We start from the raw sequence: 27,826 nt of genomic DNA on the forward strand, positions 1-27,826 counted from the left end.
ATAAGCCCAATAATTATGGCAGTAATTAATTAGCAGTCTATTTATTAAAAGATAATTTTCTTTTTTAAAGTAAAATTTGACTTATTCAACATCAATCATGATGGAATCAACAGAATGCAATGAATGAGTGAATGTGTCAGAGATAATATCATACCACTCATGACAAAATAAATGTCATTAATGAAAGAGATAAGTAACCAAAATGATGTTTGTTGTCTTGTGCCAGTGATACTGAAATGAATTTGGAAACCTAAAAATTAAACAGTATTAGAGCAAAGAATTTGCTCTGAGGGAGATGATGTTTCCCTTTTATCATATATGTATTTCTCATTTGACACCCTATTCAAATATATGCTTTAGAAGAGCATTTTCATTCATATTATTAGGTAATTACTCAGCTAATTAGTTATTTACATGTTACAGGGATCATAATTTGTGACTGCAGTTAACTTTATTATCCATTTCATTCTTTATATCAGTGAGTTGGTGGTGAAATGTTTTGATGGCTGGATCCCTCACTCCTTTCTGTGCCACACTAAGGCTGAGTGGTGGAGAGTATTAATTATTTATCCTCCTTGTGTTATATTTATGAATGTTACTGATGATTTCAAACTGTGATTGAGTGTTGGAAACCAACTTCATGAGTGAGTAAATGTACTTTGTGGCTGTTGTCAGTATGTTGAACTCTTCAGAGAGCTGGTTATAAGAGGTTTTAGAGTAGACACCACACATTATCCTTATTAAAAGCCCTGTGCAAGAAACACTTCTTTCTTCAGTGGTGAGTTGGAAAATAGAAAAGAAAGTAAAGTTTTTTTTCTCATTTTCATCTCCAAAATGTGGTGTTACACGTCATACAAAATTTGCAGAACTAAGATGTCTAAGAAGATCTGTAACATGTCACTTCTAGTTCAGGTTCTTATCAATATAAAAACCTGTCAAATGAGGTGGCACAGTGGTTAACATGCTAGACTTGCATTCAGGAGGATGATGGTTCAAACCTGCATTCGATTCACGAGAAGCAAGCATTTGCTAATTTCTTGTAAGATCATCCATCAGGCCCAAGGTTCAAAGCAGAATCATGTAATATTACAAAAAAGATTTTCAGTTTCATGTTGTTAAAGATGTATCTTTTTTTTAAACAATATAGTTGGAAGCTGGAAGTGATATTAACTGAATATTGACATTGCTGAAGGACTAAGCAGAGTCCTGAAATTTCATTTCATTTCATTTCATTTATTATCATCTTTTTCGGCATTTACATGATATAGGAATTGTCACAATACTGTCCAGAATATGCACAGCAGAATATTACAAATTTCTATTAAACATTTCATAACTGAGGTATAAGTCAATTCATGCTGCAGTTCAGTGTAGATGCAGAGTGCATCTGCACAAGATAGTCAATGTGCAGCTGTCTTTAGGGGATGTTTAACATAAGACATAGATTTTTATGAATAAAAAGTGAGTTTATTCTATATACAGAGTACAATTGTGTGCACCTGGATTGGTTTGCAAGTTCCCAGCTACTCACGGTAGGGCAGAGAGATGTTGCCTTAAAAATGTAAGTTAGTCATTATGGAATTAGAGTCCAGAAAGAAATTAGGAGGGAAACATGTCCTAGCTAGCTTTGAGCCAGTGCAGAGAGAGCTTGTGGCTTTGAGCTAATGCTTTTGGGCAATGGCCAACAGTCAATACGAACCCTACTGTCAGCATAAAGGGAGTGCATTGTGGGCAGATTTTTCAACATTTATGTTCCATGGGAACAAGCAATCTTTGCTGAAGCAACAGATTTACTTGGCACATAGACCACAATGGATGATACTTGAACATTACAAGAAAATATTTGAATGAAAAATTTGAAATAAATATTGGACTGGTTGGGCGATATGTAAACTCAGTATGAGGTTGAGATCAATTCAGGAAGCACCTTGAGCTACACACTGTTTACTGGTTCTACAGTACAGACCACTGACAGAGTATTATTTAAATTTTGAATCATATCTTTTCGGTAATATAAAAGCCTAAAACATGAAGTAGTTTCTGTCAACACTCTGACTGCAGTAACTTATAAATTATACAATAAATGAAGTGATTTATCAGTGGCATTGCCTTTATGATTTTGACAAAGTGTTTTCCATGGTTTTTTGTTTATAACTTAGTGTTTCATTTTATTTTGAAGGTGATTCCCCCACCCACCCCCTCTCCTCCAACCCACCCTAACGATAGATATATCTTACTTAACTAGAGCACCACTCATTTTTACATTTAATAAGAAGTATTATCCCACTTTTATTACAGTTATGAAGTTTTTAGTTAGTTTTATAAAATGTTTAGCTATTATAAGGAGTGATGTCCACTCCAGTTTATAAAATGAAATATGGATGTGGTACACATGCCATTAAGTGAATATAAGTTGAATTTATATTTAATTATCAGTGGAAAAAACCTCTACTCTTTTTTCCATTTCTTTTCACAGGGAACATATTGAATCACTTCCAAAAATTGTAAATGAAGTATGGGAAATGATGGGTGAATCAGGAGAAGCTGTTAGGGAATCAATTTTGTGGATAGTTGATACTGTAAGTACATACTCTAAACTGAAGACATTTAGAAATATCTACTAGTTATGCCATACATATCTGCCAACAAACAACAATAATACATGAAAAATTTCACTGCATTTTCTATAGAAAGCACCAAACATTTGTGAACATAGAATTTTTGAACAAGAAGATTCTGTACTTGACTTATTAATTTATGTGAAGCTACTGTGCTTGTTACTACCCTGTGTTGTCTGGCTGATAGTCCCAATGATAAATATGACAGAAATTACTGAAACAAAATTTTGTTAGATGTGATAAATGAGAAATGCTGTGAATATTGAATGAATCTACTGCAGTTACATCTAAATTTTACATTTACATTAGTTGTATTCCACTTATCCCATGGATAGTGGCATGTGGGATGTGGAAAGAAATTTAAAAAAAAACATATATTTAATTAAAATGCAATTCTAAAAGACTACTCTATTAATGTCCTAACTCTAAGTAGCCTAAAATTTTAAATTTCTTAGTTTCTGTAAAGATGCTCTTCATTGGAGTAGGAGCAATCATCCAACAGAAAGGTCTTTAATTTCGTCTTTAACTTCACCACACTCTCTATGTGACATTTAATGTGTTCTGACAAGCTGTTGATTACATGTGTACTCTTGTATCTGAGTCTGTACTCGTATTCATGCTTTTCACTATTTTTTGAGAAAAAATAAATATTTGTATTGACAGGGGATGTCAACAAATACTGTGAACTAGTTGTCAAAATATGATCCTTTTTAATAGGGCTTTGCAGGATGTTTTAGTATTAACACCAGATATACTTATTATAACAGACTTCCTTATAAAGAAGATACTATCACTATAAGTTGAGTGTCTCCAAAAAAGATTTCTTAACTCATTAATGATGGAAATACACAGAATAAACTAGTTTAATCATTTTTAAATAACATACAACAGTCATTATACACACAGCAAACTTAACTGTTCAAAGATGTTTGATAAATTTCATGCAGCGGGTTTTCCACTTTATACTGTGAACTTTCTGTAGTCCCAAAAACTTAGCACTTTCTAATTCTTATAACCCATTATTGGAGAAACCAGTACTGAGTGTGGTACTATGTTCTATTCCTATGCTTGTAGCACCTTTGAAAAGGGCAAAATTTGCATCTTCTGAAATGGTAAGTGGAAGGTCGTTTATGTATATCAGAAACAATAGAGGCCACAAGACAGAACCTTGTGCAGCACCATGTATGATTGCTTTAAATTCTGAGTGCCTATTGTTATGAGAATGTATGAAACTGATACACTTCAAATTCAATAAGAATCGAAAGACAGAACTGAGGCAGACTTCTCTGGTACAGAGAAGTCACAAGCACATGCAGTGAAGCAGACAAACTTAACTGCAGAAACTTGTGAAGTGACAAAACCCAGGTTTCAGGTTTCAACAAACATTTATGTAGCAGATGCATATGTAAAATTAACTGTAAAACCTAAATCAGGAAACAATATAAAAGATAAGTGTGATGTGCAATAAAAACAGGAATAGGTGAAACAGTAGTGAAACTTGAATCTCCTTACTAAAGAATATTGATGTGTCTAACTCAAATACTGATGATTGTTCAGAAAATGGATTTCATGAATTTAGTAAACATTTAAACATATTAACTTCAAATAAGGATCGTCAGATGAATCTTGCAGGGAATGTACAGGTGTTTCCATACATGTGGGGGCCAATTATTTGAGGAAGATTTTGTCAGTAAAACAATGAACATATTTCAAATGGTCTGACACTTTTACATGACTGTTAGAACTTTAATTAGTGACATAATATACTGTAGATGAGGAATGATGGCTTGGTGGTGGCTCAATAGGTGAAGTGCCAGCATGTGGATCAAAAGTTCTTTGGTTCAATCCTAGGTCGTCTTAGGATTTTTGTCTGTCACTTACCATTTCTTTCACCTCTGGCAATGTTGGTGATGTGAAAAATGCTGTCCTGCACCATGGTCCAGAGTCTGACATAAACTGCAGGTCCTCCAATAACTAACTGGTGACTGATGACCTAAGTAGTTAAGTCCCATAGTCCTCAGAGCATTTTGAACCATTTGAACTAACTGGGAAAGTCTGTTTGATGGTTGGAGAAAGACAACAGCATACCATCTACAACAGCACCATTCCTAGTAAAGCACCATGGTGCACAAACCAGTCTCTGGATGGATGACAACTTCAGTTTAGGCAAAAAATATATAGCGATAATAAATTGTAATATTAGAGAGCAATATGACTAACTAGGAACTGTATTCAAGAGATCCTAATAAGTTTTTTGGTGGCAAATGTTCATGGAAAAATGGTTTCCACCTGAATAGATTAGGTTGCAAGATGTTAAGCAAAATGTTAATTGTGACTAGTTACAGTCACTGCCTTTGCTTTTAAAATTTAGAGTTATCTCATTTTAATGTCATTTTCATTGCCAATCATATTTAGTGAATAATTGTACATGAAATCTTCTACACCATTTTCTGCCAACTTAACTGTGAAACAAACTATAGCCTGGCATCCTCTGGTAGCAACTGGAATGGGTGTGATAATTCTGAGGTGACCCAGCTAGCTGAGGGTGAGGCTGAGTGGTAGGCTGGTGTGTCCAGTCATATATTGATGGTCAAGAAAAACACTTTATTACTTTTCAGTTACACATTCCTCCAACATCAGTCTGAGACAGACATACTCCACTCTGGCACGGGAAGCCACCAATGGTCAGTGGATGGCTGGCTCCCTTGACTGTGACTGCCTGATGGTTCAGTATTGGCACCATTTTTATATAATGAGAGAAATGGTCTGTAATAGTGAACACAAAATGATTCCGTGCTGGTGTTCAGTTAAATTGTCCTAACACATCCACCCCAATAAACCTAAATGGTTTCATTACTTGCAGCAATCTTTGACACAGTACTCATTTTCCATTCATGTCTGCATGTTGAGCTCAGTTCACACAATGCTTGATATACTGATTGACATCACCTTTTCTTCTTTCCCACCAGAACTTCTCTGTCACCAGCCAATTTGTTGCTCTGCACCCTCCATGGCCAAACAAAATGTGATCATTCATCTGTCTTAGCACATTATCCCTCAGCTTCACTGATGCTGCCACTGGTGGTCCCAGTGTTGTCTCCACACATAACAACCCATCACACATGCTGAAATGCTGCTGCTTACTGAACTGCTTACATTCTCTTTCAGCACTCTGCCCTGCTTGCCACTCAGCGAGGTCTGGACCTAGTGCTGGTGCACCCTACCTTCCTTCATAGCATGTCCACATTCCACTGTTTCTTCCCCAGTTTGTGGATTTATTCATATCCAAATTCACTGAGTTTTAGTGCTCATGTCACCAGTCTACTGGAAGTATCCTTCAAACTAAGTAACCACTTCAAAGCAGCATGATCCATCACTACTTTAAACATTCTCCTGTAAAGATAAAACTGGAAGTACAGCTAAGCATCTCTCTCTCTGTAGTAGAATTATTTCTTTCAGCTCTATTCAGTCATCCCAATGCAAAAGCAATGGAATGCTCTTCTCCATTGAACTCCTGACTCAAAATTTTCCTGAGAGCATGGGTCAACCTATCGCGCAATAATATAAATTTCTTCTCAAAATTCATGAGTGCCAACATTGGACTCAATGTCAATACTTCCATTAATCCATCAAATGCTTTCTGATACTCTTCAGACTACACAATTCTGATACCCTTTAATAACTGTTGCATAAGCAGTCACACTATACCTGTAGACCCTCTCACGAATTTCCTATAATAATTTACAACACCCAGAATAGACCCTGGTACTGGAAAATCTTGTACTACCTGTATCAATCTTGGATCAGTACTCACACCACCTGTACCAACTACATATCCAAAGTAAATGTGCAGACTGTAACCTCCTGTACTTCTCTCAGTCACTGCCTATGTTCTTGCAGCTCTCTGAGAAAGAAGTTATCAAAATTTAACCCCTTCAGGACACCATCTAACCAATGCTGAAATGTTGCTGATGAATTTTCAAACCAAATAGCATTCTTCTATACTGATAATTTCCGCAAGGTAATGAAAATGCAGTCTTTGGTCTGTCTTCTGGAATCACCTCCAACTGATGGTACCCTCTCAGCAAATCCATCATTAAGAAATACCGACACTGCCCAAGTTTATCAATTTTTTCCATGATGTTTGCGAATGGGTAAGCATCTGCAGTCATATTATTGTTCAAATGGTGGTAATCACAGCAGAATCTATAATTCCTTGAACTATCCATACACTTTTCAGGTACAGTTATAATTCCTGCCCTCACTGGGGTACTACTCTCTTCCATTATACTGTCGGCTAACTGTTGAGTGATAAATTCTCCTAAAATTGGCTGCAGGGATCATGATATTGTGTACATCTTCCAGTACACCAGCACTTCATTCCCCTATGAATCATGTGTTGCATCACATGTTGCTGGCAAGGGCCCTCAAGGAAAGAACAAATCTTGGAACTCTAACAACAGTTCTTCATTTGTTTAGATTAGATGTGATCTCTCTGTTCCCCTCAAATGCTTAACCTTCCATGTAGTGTGTTCTTAGTGACACCCCATGCTTGTTCTTACTGTACACCTTTTGTACAGCAATCTTCTTCTTCCAGAATTTCTAACATTGCCACTAATGTTCCTTTCAACAACTTAACCTCCTCATTGCCAAAATTATCCACATTGACGGGTACTACCTTGCCTTTGTCGCTTTCCTGTAAGTGTACACTACTTTGTCTTGGTGTTTCCAATAAATCACTATCCACCAGTAGTTCCACTATACATAAAGTACCAACTGTAAGTCAGGCTCTGTATCCATTTACAGTAACTTCCTAGTGTCACTCAACTTACAGTCATGCAAATTAAGCATTAATGGCAATGTCCATGGTTTAACTGGATTACCTACTACAACAGACACTCCTCATGATTGATCAACATTGACAACAGCTTCCTCTACTGAGAATGTTTTCACAGTAAGTTACATCACATGTTGTTGAAGGCCAGTTATGGCATGATGTTGATGCAGAAAGTCTAGCCTTTGGACCATGCTGTAGCCCTAACTTACACAATACACTACTTCAACACATTGCCTAAACCTGGTTGCCTCTAATTCAAAACTCACCATTACTGACCCCAATGACTATTTATCACTATCCCCATCCACACATGGGCCCCAGTAAGTATCCCATTGTCTCCTGCCTACTAAATCTCTCAAGGCCACTGCCATATGCACCCCTGTGTCTAGTGGAAACTTATACCTTTGTACACCAAGTATACCATCTATGGCACATTCTACCTCAGCATTCATTTTTACTGGGAACACATTTTGATGATTCTGAGGTTGCCTTTTGAGTTTAATATATGCTTAGTACCAACCAGATCACACCTATCGTTAATCCCATAATACTGTACACATAACACCTTGGTTGCCTCCTCATACTGCCATAATTCTTACATCCTAATCCCCTCTGAAAAATCCCCTATGCCTTCTTTAGATGTTTTAGCAATTGCTTGTGGGAAAACCTTGCACTAATCCACTTCTTATATCTTGGCAACAATTCTTGTTTTAGCTGCCAGAATTCTCTGCCTTTTTTAGTGACCCCATGCATCATTCAAAGGACTACACTTCTCCTCAAAGGCGCAGTCTTGCTATTTACAACAACTGTGTATTCAACCAACCCTCTATTTCAGCAAATGACAAGAGATCCTCCACAAATGATAATACATCCTCAGATGATCTACCAGAAAAATGAGTAACAAGCCTTGCAACAACTATATCTATTCTTAGACTCTATGATTTTAATAATTCCAATGCCTCCTTCCTTACTGTTAACTCATTATTTGCAAATGTGTTTTCTGCTCTTAATCACGCCTCTTCATTAACTAACGATTGTACTGATTTTGGGGCAGTGACATCTTGTGTCTCTGATTCTGCCACTGCACTACCGTTACTCGTATTTTACAAACACAACAGTAACAACAACAGAACAATCCTTAGTCAACAACACCATCATACTTGTTCCATACACCTAAATGTGAGCCACCTGGGCTTCCTCCATTATCTCGGGTTCCACCATTATTTGACTGTACAGCAAGACACGCAAAATAGACAACTGCCACATATTCAGCTCAGGGATTAGAATGCCCTAGTGAATTATGCTGTGCATATCATGTGGGTTCCAACCAATGATTCTTACATTTACCCCTAAATTTGGAGACCCCCATCAGTACTTTTGGTCTCACAAAAGTAACTTTGCAATTATGATGAACTTTAATTTGTGACCCTACATCTATTACAAACCAAGAGCAACTGTTTCACTCACCCCACAATGAAGATACCATAGGATGCAGCTCAAATGTTGCACTGTGTGGGATGGCACACCCTCCACTGTCAACAGGTGGCATCGTCAGCGCTTCTGACACATAGTGTAGCAGCCTCTGGTACCACCCATGAGGTGTGGGACCACTCTTGAGGTGACCTGTCTGGCCAAGGGTGGGACTGAGAGGCAGGCTAGTGGGGCCCAGTGATAGACTGGTGGTCAAGGAAAACACTTTATTACTTTTCAGTTGCACATTTCTCCATCATCAATATGAGGCAGACACATGCCACTCCAGTGCAGCAAGCTGGCAATATTCAGCAGACAACTTTTCCCATTGGGATGGTACTTGCTTTTGCACCCTATGATGCTGATATCAAGTCCAAAAGCAAGCTGGCCAGTGGTAGTTAACCCAATGCTCCACAGCAGTTTCTTACAAATTTTTACAAGTTTCACCCAATGTTAGGTAGTGATGCTACAAAACTTACAAGTTCATTGTGCATTTAAACTAGATGCTTATACATTGTCTCCTTCCAAAGGCTAATACATGAAATTCCATATCAACCAATATAAGGTGACCTGACAGCTGGCTTGCCCTCAGTTTTTCCTTTGATAGCTGCTATAATCCAACTCTGCCTCTACAAAGTGAATTACTACTCAACACTAGAGGTGTCTTCATCAGTTATGGGCAACCTTACACCCCTTGATTTGTCTATGTCTCTCATTTCTATATCCATTACAAAAGAAATAATAAAAGAAAGCTAATGGGAGATTCTGCATCTTTGGATATATTAAAAAAGTTCATATTAACTACTGTGCCCCAAGGAGCTATTTGCAAAGTTAGCCAGATGGAAGTATGTTTGCAGAAATTGACCTCACAGATGTGTACCTGCAACTTTTACTTAGCAAGTAATCACAGGAGATTACAGTCATCTGTAATCTCTTTGGAATGCATAACTGCAATTGTTTCGATGTGGCATTTATAGCATATGTGTATATTTAAACATAAAAAAACAATAAAACCTGAATATGCTTAAATGTAACAATTATTTGGATGATATTGTCATGTGTGACACAGACCAGCATGTAAAGAACTTGTGCATGGTTTTTGCAAGGCTACAGAATACTGGTTTTAAAGGCAGATCCAACAGATAAAAATGTTTCAAAAGAACAGGTAGAGTATGTGGGCCATATTCTAAGCACTGCTAGAATGTCACCTTTAATGCAGCACTGATATGTTATGAAGTCCAACCTATTCCTAAAAAAAGTTACCAAGCAGCAGACCTTCTTAGGAAAGACTAATAAGATGATAAGTTTATACCAAATGCCATTCAAATTGTGATTTGATCAAAGTGTCTCCAATGGTAAGGCATTCTCTTTCCATGGTCATCTGTATTTGATACAGCATACAGATTCTAAACTGAGCAACGTGCCTCATGACTTATATCCTTGACAAACAGTTATAAGTCACTGCAGACACTCAATCAGGACTATGATTTTCAATGAAGATGTCTGTAGAATACGCTAAACCATGCCCAACACATGACTGAAGCTCCTGTGACAGTCTGTAGTATGAAGAACTTCAGTATATTGGGGAAAATTTTATAATATGACAAAACACAAATCAGTACTTGTCATATTTGACACTTACGACAAAATGTCTCAGAGAAAAGTACAAATGTTAGAATCCTGGTGATAAATACTCTGAAGAGCTTTACCACTATCAGATTCATTATAAACCAGTAGACAAATATATGACTGTAGATGCCCTAAATAGGCTCCCAGTGGAACCCAATAACATCTTGGATTGCCAAGAAATTGTTTGATCTCAAATGCTTACTGATTTAAGTATTTGTGGCCACTGCTCTAGCACAAGCTACTGTTAGTGACCCAGTGGTAGACAATGTTTAGCATGGCTTACTAAGATTTTGCACTTCTCTATTATTTGTGCATTTTATGAATAATTACACGTTTTATTGTTAAATTGTTCAGTTCTTCTTCTTCTTGCCATCCAAATATGTCTGGCTGACATTGTATGGCTTATTTGTGAGTGTAAACTGTGTCTTAAAAATTAATTCTATCATGCAGTATTTTCAAGATGTGGCCTACACACTCCCCTATGTAAGATTGGCGCATGGGCTATGTGGACACTTTGTTCAACAGAATTTCTCTTATCATGATTAACATTCTATAAAAATTCTGTACTTAGTCATTATGAATAGCATCACCACAGCTGAGATTGCAGTCACAGTTCTGTCCTGAATCGTTGCCATAAAATAACTTCCTTGTATGGTGATTACTAGAAATTGTCCTCAATTCGAAGCAAACAAAAATTTAATCTTTTTATTAGTGAGATGCACTGAGCATCAGCAGTCACCAGTCACCTCCATTTCACCCACCAAATAACAGCAACGTATTACAAACTCTTCATGCATTCATACAAGAAATTACTATTCAGAATCCAGATCAGCAGATTTTGATGTTACACTCATTTTCAACCCTTGCCATGCTGCCTCAAATCTGTATGGTGTTAATCTGGCACAGGCTCTTTGTGGTGGACAACCTATGAACACATTATCTTTGCTGTTTCCTGAGGCTTAACTCTGCCAGTGGAGTAAATAATGTTAGACCTTCCTATTTTTTTAATGAATGTGAATTTTGATTTCATGCCTATGTCTGTTGGCAACCTATTAAAAATGTTTGTATCAGAGTACCCTCCCCCATGAACCATGGACCTTGCCATTGGTGGGGAGGTTTGCGTGCCTCAGCAATACAGATGGCTGTACCATAGGTGCAACCACAACGGAGGGATATCTGTTGAGAGGCCAAACGTGTGGTTCATGAAGAGGGGCAGCAGCCTTTTCAGTAGTTGCAGGGGCAACAGTCTGGATGATTGACTGATCTGGCCTTGTAACACTAACCAAAACAGCCTTGCTATGCTGGTACTGCAAATGGCTGAAAGCAAGGGGAAACTACAGTCGTCATTTTTCCCGAGGGCATGCAGCTTTACTGTATGATTAAATGATGATGGCATCCTCTTGGGTAAAATATTCCAGAGGTAAAATAGTCCCCCATTCAGATCTCTGGGCAGGGACTACTCAAGAGGACGCAGTTATCAGGAGAAAGAAAACTGGCGTTCTACGGATCGGAGCATGGAATCTCAGATCCCTTAATCGGGCAGGTAGGTTAGAAAATTTAAAAAGGTAAATGGATAGGTTAAAGTTAGATATAGTGGGAATTAGTGAAGTTCGGTGGCAGGAGGAACAAGACTTTTGGTCAGGTGACTACAGGGTTATAAATAAAAAATCAAATAGGGGTAATGCAGGAGTAGCTTTAATAATGAATAGGAAAATAGGAATGCGGGTAAGCTACTACAAACAGCATAGTGAATGCATTATTGTGGCCAAGATAGACACGAAGCCCACGCCTACTACAGTAGTACAAGTTTATATGCCAACTAGCTCTGCAGATGACAATTGAATTGAAGAAATGTATTATGAGATAAAAGAAATTATTCAGATAGTGAAGGGAGACAAAAATTTAATAGTCATGGGTGACTGGAATTCGATAGTAGGAAAAGGGAGAGAAGGAAATGTAGTAGGTAAATATGGATTGGGGGTAAGAAATGAAAGAGGAAGCTGCCTGGTAGAATTTTGCACAGAGCTCAACTTGATCATAGCTAACATTTGTTTCAAGAATCATAAAAGAAAGTTGTATACATGGAAGAAGCCTGGAGATACTGACAGGTTTCAGATGAATTATATAATGGTAAGACAGAGATTTAGGAACCAGGTTTTAAATTGTAGGACATTTCCAGGGGCAGATGTGGACTATGACCACAATCTATTGGTTATGAACTGTAGATTAAAACTGAAGAAACTGCAAAAGGGCGGGAATTTAAGGAGATGGGACGTAGATAAACTGACTAAACCAGAGGTTGTACAGAGTTCCAGGGAGAGTATAAGGGAACAATTGACAGGAATGGGGGAAAGAAATACAGTAGAAGAAGATTGGGTAGCTTTGAGGGATGAAGTAGTGAAGGAAGCAGCGGATCAAGTAGGTAAAAAGATGAGGGCCAGTAGAAATCCTTGGGTAACAGAAGAAATTTTGAATTTAATTGATGAAAGGATAAAATATAAAAATGCAATAAACAAAGCAGGCAAAAAGGAATACAAACGTCTCAAAAATGAGATTGACAGGAAGTGCAAAATGGTTAAGCAGGGATGGCTAGAGGACAGATGTAAGGATGTAGAGGCTTATCTCACTAGGGGTAAGATAGATACTGCCTACAGGAAAATTAAAGAGACCTTTGGAGAAAAGAGAACCACTTGTATGAATATCAGGAGCTCAGATGGAAACCTAGTTCTAAGTAAAGAAAGGAAAGCGGAAAGTTGGAAGGAGTATATAGAGCATCTGCACAAGGGCAATTTACTTGTGGACAATATTATGGAAATGGAAGAGAATGTAGATGAAGATGAAATGGGAGATACGATACCGCTTGAAGAGAATGACAGAGCATTGGAAGACCTGAGTCAAAACAAGGCCCCAGGAGTTGACAACATTCCATTAGAACTACTGACAGCCTTGGGAGAGCCAGTCATGACAAAATTCTACCATCTGGTGAGCAAGATGTATGAGACAGGTGAAATACCCTCAGACTTCAAGAAGAATATAATAATTCCAATCCCAAAGAAAGCAGGTGTTGATAGATGTGAAAATTACCGAACCATCAGTTTAACAAGTCACAGCTAAAAAATACTAACATGAATTCTTTACAGACGAATGGAAAAACTGGTAGAAGTGGACCTCGGGGAAGATCATTTTGGATTCCGTAGGAATACTGGAACACATGAGGCAATACTGACCTTACACCTCACCTTAGAAGAAAGATTAAGGAAAGGCAAACCTACATTCCTAGCATTTGTAGGCTTAGAGAAAGCTTTTGACAATGTTGAGTGGAATACTCTCTTTCAAATTCTAAAGGTGTCAGGGGTAAAATACAGGGAGCGAAAGACTATTTACAATTTGTACAGAAACCAGATGGCAGGTATAAGAGTCGAGGGGCATGAAAGGGAAGCAGTGGTTGGCAAGGGAGTGAGACAGGGGTGTAGCCTCTCCCCGATGTTATTCAATCTGTATATTGAGCAAGCAGTAAAGGAAACAAAAGAAATATTCAGACTAGGTATTAAAATCCATGGAGAACAAATAAAAACTTTGAGGTTTGCCGATGACATTGTAATTCTGTTGACAGCAAAGGACTTGGAAGTGCAGTTGAACGGAATGGACAGTGTCTTGAAAGGAGGATATAAGATGAACATCAACAAAAGCAAAACGAGTATAATGGAATGTAGTCGAATCAAGTCTGGTGATGCTGAGGGAATTAGTTTAGGAAATGAGACACTTAAAGTAGTAAAGGAGTTTTGCTATTTGGGGAGCAAAATAACTGATGATGGTTGAAGTAGAGAAGATATAAAATGTAGATTGGCAATGGCAAGGAAAGCGTTTCTGAAGAAGAGGAATTTGTTAACATATAGATTTAAGTGTCAGGAAGTCGTTTCTGAAAGTATTTGTATGGAGTATAGCCATGTATGGGAGTGAAATGTGGACAATAAATAGTTTGGACAAGAAGAGAATAGAAGCTTTCTAAATGTGGTGCTACAGAATTATGCTGAAGATTTGTTGGGTAGATCACATAACTAATGAGGAGGTATTGAATATAATTGGGGAGAAGAGGAGTTTGTGGCACAACTTGACTAGAAGAAGGGATTGGTTGGTAGGGCATGTTCTGAGGCATCATGGGATCACCAATTTAGTATTGGAGGGCAGCGTGGAGAGTGAAAATCGTAGAGGGAGACCAAGAGATGAATACACTAAGCAGATTCAGAAGGATGTAGGTTGCAGTAGGTACTGGGAGATGAAGAAGCTTGCACAGGATAGAGTTGCGTGGAGAGCTGCATCAAACCAGTCTCATGACTGAAGACCACAACAACAACAAACAGAGTATAAAACTTCTGTCTGAATCCTAGACAGGAACACATAGTCTGCATGGAAAATACTTTACTCTTAGTAGTATGGTTTTAAATTTCGCAGTTCATGCTAAATGCAGTGTTATTAATAACCCAAATGCACAATCTATTATTCTATAACAGTACTGAGTGAAAATATGCAAACAAAACTATGTATACCATCTGCAGATCATCATAGCAAGAGAGAAATGATTTTGTTGTTATCCAAGTACTGGTGCTACTCAGTTTGTTATTTACATAGTTATTAAAGTTAGAGTCAACAGTATTTTGTCCATGAGGGGGCAAGACTTCAGAAGTGCCATTTTTTTAAATAATTGATTAGTTGAGTCAGCCTAGGACTGGACCAAAATGGGCCTTGTTTCCCCCTGGTTTGCACATAGGTGTGTAGCCATTATAACTGCAATCCAGAACTCATAAGTCTGTTACTGGATGTCGCACTGGGTTGCATCCTGTGTAATTTAAGAAGAGCCAAACATCTTTTAGACCTTGATATTTCACCATTTTTTCCTCCCGTCCAGTGCACAAACTGATATTTCTTCTGCATTTTGGTCCATATGTGAAGTATAACAGAATACACCTACAGTGTAGCATGCTTGTTTTCTTCATAGTCTGCTACAATCACTGTACCATGTGAAATGGAATGAAGTCTTGCAAGCCTTGATGGGTCAAGTGTAATTCAATTGTTGAAATTAAGATGTGCAACAAGCAGGGCTCATCATGTGGTAACTGGGGACAGGTGTCAGGCAGGCACACTGCAGTCATGTTTCTGCTGAACTAGACATTGAGTTGGGTCGATTTGCGGGAGAAGACCGAACAGCAAGGTCATCAGTCTCATAGGATTAGGGAAGGATGGGGAAGGAATCTGGCTGTGCTCCTTCAAAGGAGTCATCCTGGCATTTGCCTGAAGTGATTTAAGGAAATCACAGAAAACCTAAATCATGATGGCTGGCCACGGGATCGAATCGTTGTCCTTCCGAATGCGAGTCCAGTGTGCTCTAGATGTTGAACTGTTCCTTTCTGTTGCTTGTGAAGTGCTATACACAGAGGTGAGACACAGAAGATTGGGTACTCTATTTCAGTAATGTCACGTGAAGATTCACACCCCTAAAATTGCAAAACAATGCGTAAACTATGACAATAACAAGAAAGTGTTGTAGTTTTCCTATGAACAACCTTATAACCTAGCAATGTAGTGTTTACTTGAGACATAACATTCCTCCTTGCAGTTGGCAATGCTTAACCTGCAGCTGAGTAGAATCAGATATAATCATTTCTAGAAATATGTGAAATTCTGAAATTAACAAAAAATGTAGGGACCACCCTCCAGCCCTCACATACACTTTTTAAAGCTTTATGAATGGAAAATACCATCTGGATCATTATTTTATCATTAATGATGATCATTTTTAATCTGACTGAAACATAACCTTCAGACCTAAGTTGGTAAAGAAAGAATGAGGTGTAGTTATATTAAAATTACATGAGTGTAGCACTATAAAAAATACCAACAATGATACTCCAGATAACCTAAGAGCACCATGAACTTATTCACATCTAGTGCAGCAATGTGCAGTTTGTGAGTTGTAGTGAGAATGTAACATAAAACTACATAAAAAAAGTACAGGTAGTGAAATAGGGAAGACACGTATTCAATCATATGACAAGTGCACAAGTCATCCATACATCTGTAAGCAATTCCTTGAATAGTGTAAATGAGATTCCTCCATCAGAAAATAAAGAGAATAATTAGAACAAAAAGTATGTTAACTTAGTGCATTTAATTTTATACAAGGTGTACAAATTTGCTTCCACTGTTGCTGATAGGTGGCGACAACGGTAAGTAAAGGTCGAAAGAAAGAAGATCGTAGACATCAGACAGTTAGCTTGGACCTTGGTCAACATAACCTCATTCAGACATTAGTTGGTTTGTGTCTGTGTCATAAAGCTGTACTTGATTGAAAATGTCAGTTTACGAGCCTAACTCTCGTCATTTGTAGGACGTGTTACTGTTTTATCTCAATATGAAGAAAACAGTGGTTGAGTCTCATCAAATGCTCTCAAGTACATTTGGTAAGGATGCTACTAGTGAAAGAACATGTCATGAGTGGTTTCAATGCTTCAAGAATGGTAATTTTAACGTCATAGACCACCATAGTGGTAGAAGACAGAATGTTTTCAGAAATGCAGAATTGGAGACTTTGCTGAGTGAAGACTCTTGCCAAACTCAAGTAGAATTGGCATGGTTAGTGGGAGTGACACAGCAAGCCATTTCAAAATGTTTCAAGGCTATGGGCATGATTCAGAAAGAAGGAACTTGGGTCCTGTGTGAGCTGAAACCAAGAGACGTTGAACGGTGTTTGTATGTTTGTGAACAGTTGCTTCAGAGGCAAAAATGGAAGGGATTGCTGCATTGCATTGTGACTGGGGATTAAAAATGATAACCCTAAATGCAAAAAAACATCGGCATATCCCGGCCATGCTTCAACATCAATTGCAAAACTGAATATTCACGGCTCCAAGATCATGCTTTGCATTTGGTGGGACCAGTTCAGCGTCATGTACTATGAGGTGTTAAAAACAAGTGAAACAAACACAGGTGCTTGTTATCGAATGCAATTAATGCATTTGAGCAGAGCATTAAAAGACAAATGGCCACAATACAGTGAAGGGCACAATAAAAGGTTTTTGCTGCATGACAACGCTCAACTCCACATTGCAAAAGAGATCAAAATGTACTTGGAATTGTAAAAATGGGATCTCATGAAGAAGTCACAAATTGGATTGATTTTTGGATTGCTTCAAAAGATGAACAATTTTTCTGACGTGGGATTTGTACACTGCCCGAAAGATGGGAGAAAGTAGTGGCCAGCGATGGAAAATACTTTGAATGCTACATGTGTAACCAATTTGTTTCATTAAAGCCTCTAATGTTGGTGAAAAAATGGCGGAAGCAAAGTTGTACACCTTGTATGTTGTGTTACAAGATAAAAGTAAAAAAATACCACCACAGGGAAAAAAAGTTACAGTAAATTGTACAGTGTACATTTTTGTGTGTGTTTATGCATCAGTTAGCACAAGGTTCGATGCGGGTTTTAATCTTGCTTGAAGCCTACATAAATGGCCCTTTAATTGTCTTTAACACATTGTTCAGAATTTATAATGCTTGTGATGAAAGTGTAAGGGATCTTAATTAAACATTAATGATAACTCAAAATACAATAAACAATTTAAGTATTTATTTCACAAAAAGTCATCTAATGCCTGTGTGAAAAACACACATTGATGGTCTTACATTAAATGAAAGATTATATCAGAAGGTCGTTGATGTCCAACTGAATAATGAGCTAGAATAATGGCAACATGTGAATAACATAATATACATGCTCATTCTAGCATGTTTCGTTCTTAGTAGTAGTTCTTATTCTGCTCATGTTAGACAATAGTGTTGGCTTTTAAACATACTTTTATTCCCTGTGGCATTATGGAATTTTCTTCTGAGGCATTCTTGTCAAACCAAATGAGGTATTTATTCGGCAAAAGTGAGCAGTACAAAAACTTTGTAAGGTAGATAACTGCAAATCTTCCAAGACTCCTTTAAAAATTTTCCCATTGCATCTCCATAATGACTCTTGTTGCTGATAATTAAAAAAAAATGAATTACCTACAAATTCTGACTTAAATTAAAGTCATAACATATTAGCTACCATTTCTACAAATTATATAATTACGTAGTTTCAGTGAATGTAAATTGTTCTTAGCTTCATGACAAGCAGCAATGTTCATTGTAAGTGGGCCTCTAAACTTCATATTCTGTGAGAAATATTCATGTGGTCATTGTTCATGTGGTAATTATATGATTACATTGCCTCAGTGATTGTAAATTGCTCTTAGCTTCACGACAAGCAGCAATTTTCATTGTAAATAGGCCTCCAAAATTGTTATTCTGTGCTAAATATTTTTGTGGTCATGTTAATGTATGCATTAACTATTTTCACATCCCTGAATGTTCTCCTTCATGATGGGATCTATGGAACACAATGAGTGAATGAAAGGATTTGAGGGTGATAAGAGGGGAGGGGGGTGAAGTAGCTTATTTAAAAACTTTTATAGTAGAGTGTATAATGCATAATTACTTTTCCTCTTTTATATAGTTTGCAAAGTACATTACAGTTAACTTCAAAGATGTGGAATGAGGCATTTGAGAATCATGTTACATTTTTATAAGGATGCACATGTGAATTAGTAATTTCTGCCCACCATCTTTTATGTATTGTATGAATAGAAATTCAGCATAAACTTTTTCGCTTCATTTGTGAATTTGACTTCTTTGTTGGCCAGAATTTTCATATTGTTGGGTCAGTGATCAAAAAATTTTGTGGCAGCAATGTTCACACCTTCTTGCACTAAAGACAACCTTAATGTGGAATAATGATGTCCTTTTTCTTTTAGTATTCTTTTAGTAGTGTTGATCGACATTACACATCAAGTAATGACCTGCCAGCCAAAATAATATTTGATATTTTTTTAATGCTTTCTTGACCTTATTTAACCATAGTATTCCCATAAAGAAAGTCAAAATAATGGACAGCAGCCACAAATCCAGATCTCAAAACAGACAAAATATATGGTACACTAAAAAGCTGGCAGATCTAAAGAAACAAGTTTTGTTACTGTACAACATATACAATAGTATGAAGTCTAACTATGCCAAATCAGCCTATGTGGAATGCAGGAATGAATACAAAAAAGCCATCCTGCAAGCCAAAAACACCTACAATGCCAATAGCATACTTAATTCCACCAATAAATGCAAAACCACTTGGAAAGTAATTAACAGTGCTACCACAGATCCTAAAAAAGACAAAATTAATATCCCACCTCAAACACTCAATGAGTTTTTTTATTAATTCAGTGAAAGAAATAGGAGACGCAATTATCAAACCAGACATTAGTCCATCAGAGTTACTCTCCCAAAATTGGGGTAGACAGTCACTAAATACAAGCATGCTAACCTTTTCTGAAGTATCGCCTAGATTTGTAGAGGGGGGTCATAAAACAACTGAAATCATCTGATAGCTTAGATATGTATGGCATATCATGCAACCAGCTAAAAAAAAGTGTGTGATTGCATACTGTACCCTTTAACCCATTGCATAAACAAGTGCTTACTTGAGGGATATTTTCCTGATGAGTTAAAACTGTCTAGGATTGTCCCAGTATACGAAAGGGAGATAAAGGCTGTCCATCTAGCTACAGGCCTATTTCAATAGTACCCACATTCTCCAAGGTAATAGAATGCACCATGTACCAACAATTATCATCTCACTTTGAGAATCTAGGAATAATTAATGCTACACAATACGGGTTCAGGAAGAATCTGTTGACCATTGATGCAATCAACATGGTAGTCAGTTACATCCTCAAAGTTTTTGAGAACAAAGGCTTTGCTCAGGTCTCATTCTGTGACCTAAGTAAGGCCTTCAACTCTTTTGCGCACACACCACTACTAGAGAAATTAGAATTCTATGGTATCAAAGGAAACAGTCTCAGACTATTAAAAGCTTATCTCAACAACAGGTAGTTTGTGTTGGTAAGGAAATGTCAAACATAGAAAATGTTAAAGTAGGTGTACCTCAGGGATCTGTACTGGGCCCCAGGGATCTGTACTGGGCCCCTTCCTGTTTCTGATAATGATCAATGACCTCCCCTCGTTTATTAGATCCACATCTGTATTGTATGCAGATGATACAAATTTTCTTCATAGCAGTAACAATCTTAATGATCTTAAAACCTGTGCTGAAAATACACTCACTCACGCAGCATATTGGTTCAGAGCAAATGGTTTCCTGCTAAATGAAAATAAAACTCAGCAGATAATCTTCACTCTAAGAGACAAGCCACTATCTGATGACCCTAGTTCTGTTAAATTCCTGGGAGTTTATTTAGACAAAAAGTTATCCTGGGGCCAACATGTAAACTATATTAGTAGTAAGCTGAGTAATTTATTTATTAAGACAACTCAGAAATTGTGTACCTGAAACACACATCAGATCATCTTATTTTGCGTTTTTCCAAAGTATAATATCCTATGGCATTATCTTGTGGGGTAACTGTAGTCATATACATGACATACTATTATTGATTATTGCTGAAGAAAGCCATTAGTGTAATTACAATTTTTTCACGTAAGGCTCACTGCAAATCCTTATTTACTAAACAAAAAATTATGACAGTAATAAACCTCTATATATACAATGTCTTAATCTTTATGAAGAAGAACCTACAAGATGTGAAACGTAGAGAAAATATACATTGTTACAACACAAGAAGCATCAAACACATATATACGGCTTACCACAGATTATCAAAATCAATAAATAGCTATGAAGTCACAGGGCACAAACTATTTAATAAGCTGCCATATGCTATACAGGATCTTCCTGAACATACACTCAAAGAAAAACTGCATGAACGGTTTATTGCCCACCTGTTCTATGATATCAATGAATTCTTCATCTGTAAAATGCAGTACATTCATTGTAATATAAGCTAAAATATTTCAGTAGTCAATACCTTACCACACTGTATTATAAATTGTATCTTCATTTGACATTGTCAATTGCTGTAATGGCCTAAAGACAATAAAATCTTTATTATTATTATTCCCTTTGATCTGTACTGTGTTATTTACAACAAATTGTCTGTCTGCTTAGCTGGGTGGTAAAGTACTCACATCCCATGCAAGCAGGCCTGGGTTTGATTCCCGGCTAGGTTGGAGATTTTCTCCACATGGGGCCTGGGTGTTGTATTGTCTTCATCATCATTTCATCCTCATCACTGGGACGCAAGCCGCCCAATGTGGTGTTGAATGAAATAAGAGTTGCACTTGGCGGCCGAACTTCCCCAAATAGGGTCCTCCTAGCCAACAATGCCATACAAATGTCATGAGGGAAGACACATACTGTGAAGCAGTAGTCAAAACACATAACCCCTTAAACAGATCTCTACAAGATGATACTATGTGAGTGCCATTCATTTTACCTACAGCAATGAAAGCTTCCTTTCTTAAAGATGAATTATCCTAGAGTATTATTGCATATGACATTATTGAATGAAAATACACAAAATATATTAACATGGTTACTCATCTCTCCCCAACATTTATAGTGATTCTAAGTGAAAATGTGAATAAAACGAGTTGTTTTAGAAATTAAAAATTTGTTTTTTCTAGTTTACAACTTTGAAACTTCCAACCTAGTTATTATTTCCTCACTGTGTGTTGTATTTATCATTGGTTAAGAACAGATAGAAGTGCAGAAGTGAATGTGTTATGTATTTTTAAAACTGAGAGTGAGACTAATGTCAGGAAACTACTCAATAATACTTTTATGAATATTGTTTGCCACTTCTTCTGTTGTTGTATGTGTTTTTGAATTGATTAAAATACTACTGTATCTACAAAAAGAACTTATTCTGTTTGTTTTATATTAGAGATATGGTCATTAACATATATAAGAAACAATACTAGATGTTGCTGTTGTGTATTGTCATTGTTCTATAACTTGGCATATCATTAAAATACAAAAGAAATTAATATGATATGATTCTTGAGAATGGTTGGAATTCTCGCAGGTCTGGTCTGTGAATTTGTATAACAGTCACATTCTTAGCTGTAACTATTCTGAAATCAATATAAGTTCTAAAACTAAAACATTGCTGTGGAATCTGTGAACAGTGCAGTGTTTCATTTTGCAGATTAAAAATTCATATATGAAGATAATGGATTTTATAAACTCTTTCCTGAAAGGAGAATCAACAGCCCAAATTGCAGAAATGCTTGAAAACTTTGCTGAGAAATATGACAAGGTAATCAATATTTTATTAATATGTAAGACAGTTTATTCCTGGTGTGCAATGGAAATATTGTGGAGTTATTAAAACATTAATAATTTTCTTTCTTCGCAGTTTATGAAAGATTTAAATGTGGCAATCAGGAAGCATATTGTGGACTTGTGGGATAAGACCACTGTATTTCTTTTTGAGTGTTGGAATAAGTTCCTCCGAACATTTGAACCTAGTTTCGTAACATTTGCTCATTATGTGGAGACAGCTGCGTTGGAAGTAAGCAATGAAATTTTAGGTAATGTTGATTATCCCTATGTTATAAATTTTCTCTAACAACCTACTTTCTTTAATTGATAAATGTTACTGCATTTAATTTTTAGTGCATACTTTACCTATAACTGATGTGTAAATGTGGTGCATGAACATACAAATCTTAAATTTCATTCAGATAATAATTTTTCACTTGCAAACAGAAAACAGTAATGAATGGTGTGTCTTATGGCTCCAAATTATTGCACTCCTTCCCGTAATGTCTAGTGAATTTATCGTGGCTTGTGAGGTTGTGTGTGTGTGTGTGTGGGTGGGGGGGGTGGGGGGGGGGGGTTGGTTGGTAAGTGTGGGTGTGGGTGTGTCTAATGAAACTAAAAAAAGGACAAAATGTTTGCACTGATTTTCCCAAAAGCTTCACACAAAATTAATTAGTGTATTCTGACTTCTTTTTTTTAATTGTGAGCTGTTCCTGCTGGAACACATCATGCTACAAATTTCATTTCAGTAGATGTCTTTCATAATGTTTTGTACATTAGTGTCTATAATCAAGTCATTTGCTGTTGGATTGTAATGCCCGTGAGAGTTTAACTGAATTTTTAACTTCATTCTGTTTCTCATATCACACAGCTTTCATTGCTGAAACACTCTCTGTTTAAAGAAAATTTGTTACTGTGCAGTAATCTATTTCGTAGAGGCTGGTGATGTGTCAGAAGCCAACCCCTGTTGAGACTTTCATAATGATAATAACTACACCTACATATATATACTCTGCGCACCACTGTAGACAGTTCATTCATGAAACAAGGAAAAGTGTATGTACTAGAGTCCTGCAGAGGACTTTTTCCTTGAAAGTCTTTATACAGTTCCATGCTGTCATTCAGCAAACAAAATGTATGTCTACCAAGTAATGGGATAAATCTAGAAATGTACTCAAGTCTTCCAGTCAAACAGATATCAAAATGGTTCAAATGGCTCTGAGCACTATGGGACTCAACTTCTGAGGTCATTAGTCCCCTAGAACTTAGAACTAGTGAAACCTAACTAACCTAAGGACATCACAAACATCCATGCCCGAGGCAGGATTCGAACCTGTGACCGTAGCGGTCTTGCGGTTCCAGACTGCAGTGCCTTTAACTGCATGGCCACTTCGGCTGGCAAACAGATATCAGTAGGCCAGATTTACTGTGAAGACATCAGAAGTGAAAATAAAATAGGGCACAGATCAGGGAAGTGTGATGGGACTATTACTTTTCTTTATGAATGAGTTGGCAGATATTTGCAGCTATCTGAGGCTATTCACAGATGGCACAGTTTTGCATGGTAAGGTAACACCATTTCCAGTTTGTTACTGGATGTAGGAAGGGCATTTATTTCTTCTTAATAGATGAAAAGAACTGGTATCATTGGATTAAACATTTGGGACCACTCACAGGACTTAGCGACAATCATATAATGTCTAGGGATAACTGACCAGAATGAATCAGAATGAAAATAATGCATAAATATAGCTGTTGGAATGGCAAATTCTCTTCTGATATTAATAGAAAGTATCCAAACAAAGTGTAATTCACACTCAAAGGACAGCACTGAAAAACTTTTGTTAAATCAGTTGTTGAATACTTTTTTGCCGTCTGGGTCATTTACCAAGTTGAACGAAAAACCTTATAGAAAAACTCAGTTCACTTGTCAGTAATGAATGTCAAATCAAACACCTTGATGCTCTCTAATTTCCAAACTGTTATTCTATTTGGCTACCAGTTTCAGTAATATATTACGCCATCTTCAGGTCCCCTGACCGATGTGTAGGAAGATTCCAACCTTGGTTTCAGCCAAAATAGGGGCCAACATTCAAAGACTGGTATCTGTAGATTTCTGATTGATACAGCAATCACTTCAAACATCATCTGCTGACTGTTAAACTGTTAGTTGGTTGCATAAGCTTTAAATGTAAGTCAGTCATAGAATACATACCACTTGTTTATGCACATAATCCCATCTGGACTACTCCTGTCAGAGGCTGAGTTCACACTTAGTCCACTGTTTATAGCTACAACACAGCTGACTTCAGTGTACATAATACCAATCTACAGCACCCTCCTTACATCTATGATGGATTGACAAAATGCATTAACATCATTTTGTTTTCTATTTTATACCTTCTAAAATCTTATGAACATAATACCAAAAAACTTATGTTCATAAAACAAATAAGGTGGTTGTAATTAAAACCAGTGACTAATGTTTTACCATTATACATAGTGGTTATTGAGTGAACTAGCCAGTGGGATCAGTTAGTGCTGAACATTTTACAACTGAAAATAGTTTTAAAAATACAAAACATGATGTTCAAATACCCCACTTAATAACATTTTTATTAAAACTATGGTAAATACTAAGTAAAGTTAAAGGAAAAGGAGCAGACAAGAATGGTGCTATAAGTTATTGTTCCAGCAGTAGTGTGTCGAAAGGCCAGGAATGTTACTGCTTTTAAATGTCCTCTCTTACGAGTTTCAGTAACAAATCCATTATAATGTATACAGTTTGATGTTAAAACTAATAGACTGTCAACAAAATCATGTATTAATGTGGAAAATACATTACATTTGTCTCCAGAAACTTTATACTCATATGTCATCTTGGAGGAGTGTAATAATATTTAGGTCATTATTGTCAGCTCAATGCAGCTGTTGGAATTGATGCTTAGTAGCCAAATCCCACATTATTACATGACAGAGTTGACAGTTTATTTATTGTAATACCAAACTGTGTAAATCTGATGGATTTATATATGAAACTAATAAAAGAGGGCATTCTAAACCAGATAAATTCCTGCCGTTTTGACATACAGCTGATGGTATGGTGACTTATAACCCCACTCTTATCTGTTCAAATTCCTTTAACTGCACTTACTATGTAACACAGTTTTAATAAAACATTTATTACAGTATGTATTTGATCAAGATGTTTGTATTTTTTAAATTATGTTTAGTTGTAAAATGTGCAGGAGTAACTGACACCATTGGCTAGTTCACTAAGTTACCATCACTGATAACTATAAAACATTAGTCACTGGTTTTAGTTATAGGTATGTTATTTGATTTATGTACATTTATTTATTTATTTATTCCATGTGATCTTATGATACACAGTGTGTTACAGATGTCAGAAAATGTCAGTTAACATTGTTAACATATATTAACATATAGTATTCTGATATATTGTATTGCAAAGATTGGTTAATTTTACTTCACTCCATTGCTCAATGTTTTCAATTTAACATAAATAGCAAGATTACTGGTTCAAATGGTTCAAATGGCTCTGAGCACTATGGGACTTAACTACTGAGGTCATCAGTCCCCTAGAACTTAGAACTACTTAAACCTAACTAACCTAAGGACATCACACACATCCATGCCCGAGGCAGGATTCGAACCTGCGACCGTAGCGGTCACGCGGTTCCAAACTGACGCGCTTAGAACCGCACGGCCACACCGGCCGGCAAGATTACTGTTCTAGGTATTCATTTATACAGTAAAAACAATGACACAACAAATATGACTTCACAGCTCAGCTAAATTTTATGTTGTCTTCAGTGGACTTTATACTTGTGGGAAGAGTGTTAAACAGTTGGAGGCCCGTGTTGAAACCTCCCTTTTTACACAGTTGAGTGTTTGTACATAAAACATGCAGATTTGAGTTTTTCCTGGTGTTGTGATTATGTATTTCATTATTTTTTATGACTCTGGAGTCAGTTGGCACTATGTGGTTTCTAAAAAATTTTAGAGTCTCGAGAATGTATTGGCAAGGCAGTGTAAGGATTTTAAACTTTCTGAAGATGGGTTTGGAGGAGTCTCTGGGTTTGCTCCCAGTAATGATCCTCATTGCTCTCTTCTGGATTTTGAATGTGCTCAGGGCAGTTGGAGAATTTCTCCAGAATATCACACCATATTTTAGGTTGGCTTGTATGTAAGCATAGTATGTGCTGGGTAACGTTTTCAAGCTAGCACATCATTCCAGTACACTCAATGCATAACAGCCAGTACTAATTTTGGCATTTACCTTTCCTGTATGTGTATTACATTTCAGGTTATCTTGAACCCACTGACCCAGAAATTTGAAAATGGTGTCAGTATCTATTGGCTGGTTATTTACAGTGACAAGTGGCTCAGAGGAATTTGCATTTTGTGTTGTGTGGAAGTTCACAGAAGCTGTCTTTTTGGTGTTGATAGTTAATCTGTTGATTTTAGCCCAGTTGCTGAGTTGTTCAGTGGCCAAGTTCACTGCATTTTGCACAGCCTCAGTATTCTCCCTTGTAAGGATTACAGTTGTGTCATCAGCAAATATTATTGTTTTGTGTGCATCTACATTCAGGCTCAAGTTATTAACATACAGGTGGAAAGGTAGAGGTCCCAATACTGAGCCCTGTGCTACACCTTGCTTTAGTTACATAAGTTTTTAAGAAGTGTAAAATAATAAATCAAATGATAAATCATACAAATTGTGATATACATGTTGTCAAGGCATCATTCATGTAAGGAGGGTGCTGTAGACTGGTGTAATGAACACTGAAGCCAGTTGTGTTGCAATTGTAAACAGCAGACTCATTGTGAACTAAACTCTCACATGAATAGTCCAGTTGGGACTAGGTGTATGTGCATGTGGTTTTGATGGTTTTACTTACATTTATTGGTATGTATTTTATGCCTGGCTTACACTTAAAGCTTATGCAACTGTATCTTAATAAGGCATGCATGTTACCTTATTGTAAC

The 27,826-nt window shown here is 36.9% G+C and overlaps 1 protein-coding gene across 1 annotated transcript in view; it reads left to right on the forward strand.

The window, feature by feature from the left end:
• Positions 1–27,826, forward strand: part of LOC126185051 (uncharacterized) — a 707,909-nt gene that overhangs the window by 533,235 nt on the left and 146,848 nt on the right. Inside the window, exons 55-57 of the mRNA XM_049927806.1 lie at positions 2,477–2,579; positions 22,698–22,808; positions 22,908–23,082. Coding sequence (XP_049783763.1) covers positions 2,477–2,579; positions 22,698–22,808; positions 22,908–23,082 — 389 coding nt within the window. The remainder of the gene's footprint in view (positions 1–2,476; positions 2,580–22,697; positions 22,809–22,907; positions 23,083–27,826) is intronic.

The sequence above is a fragment of the Schistocerca cancellata genome, chromosome 4 (assembly GCF_023864275.1).
Source record: "Schistocerca cancellata isolate TAMUIC-IGC-003103 chromosome 4, iqSchCanc2.1, whole genome shotgun sequence".
NCBI classification, from domain to species: Eukaryota; Metazoa; Arthropoda; class Insecta; order Orthoptera; family Acrididae; genus Schistocerca; species Schistocerca cancellata.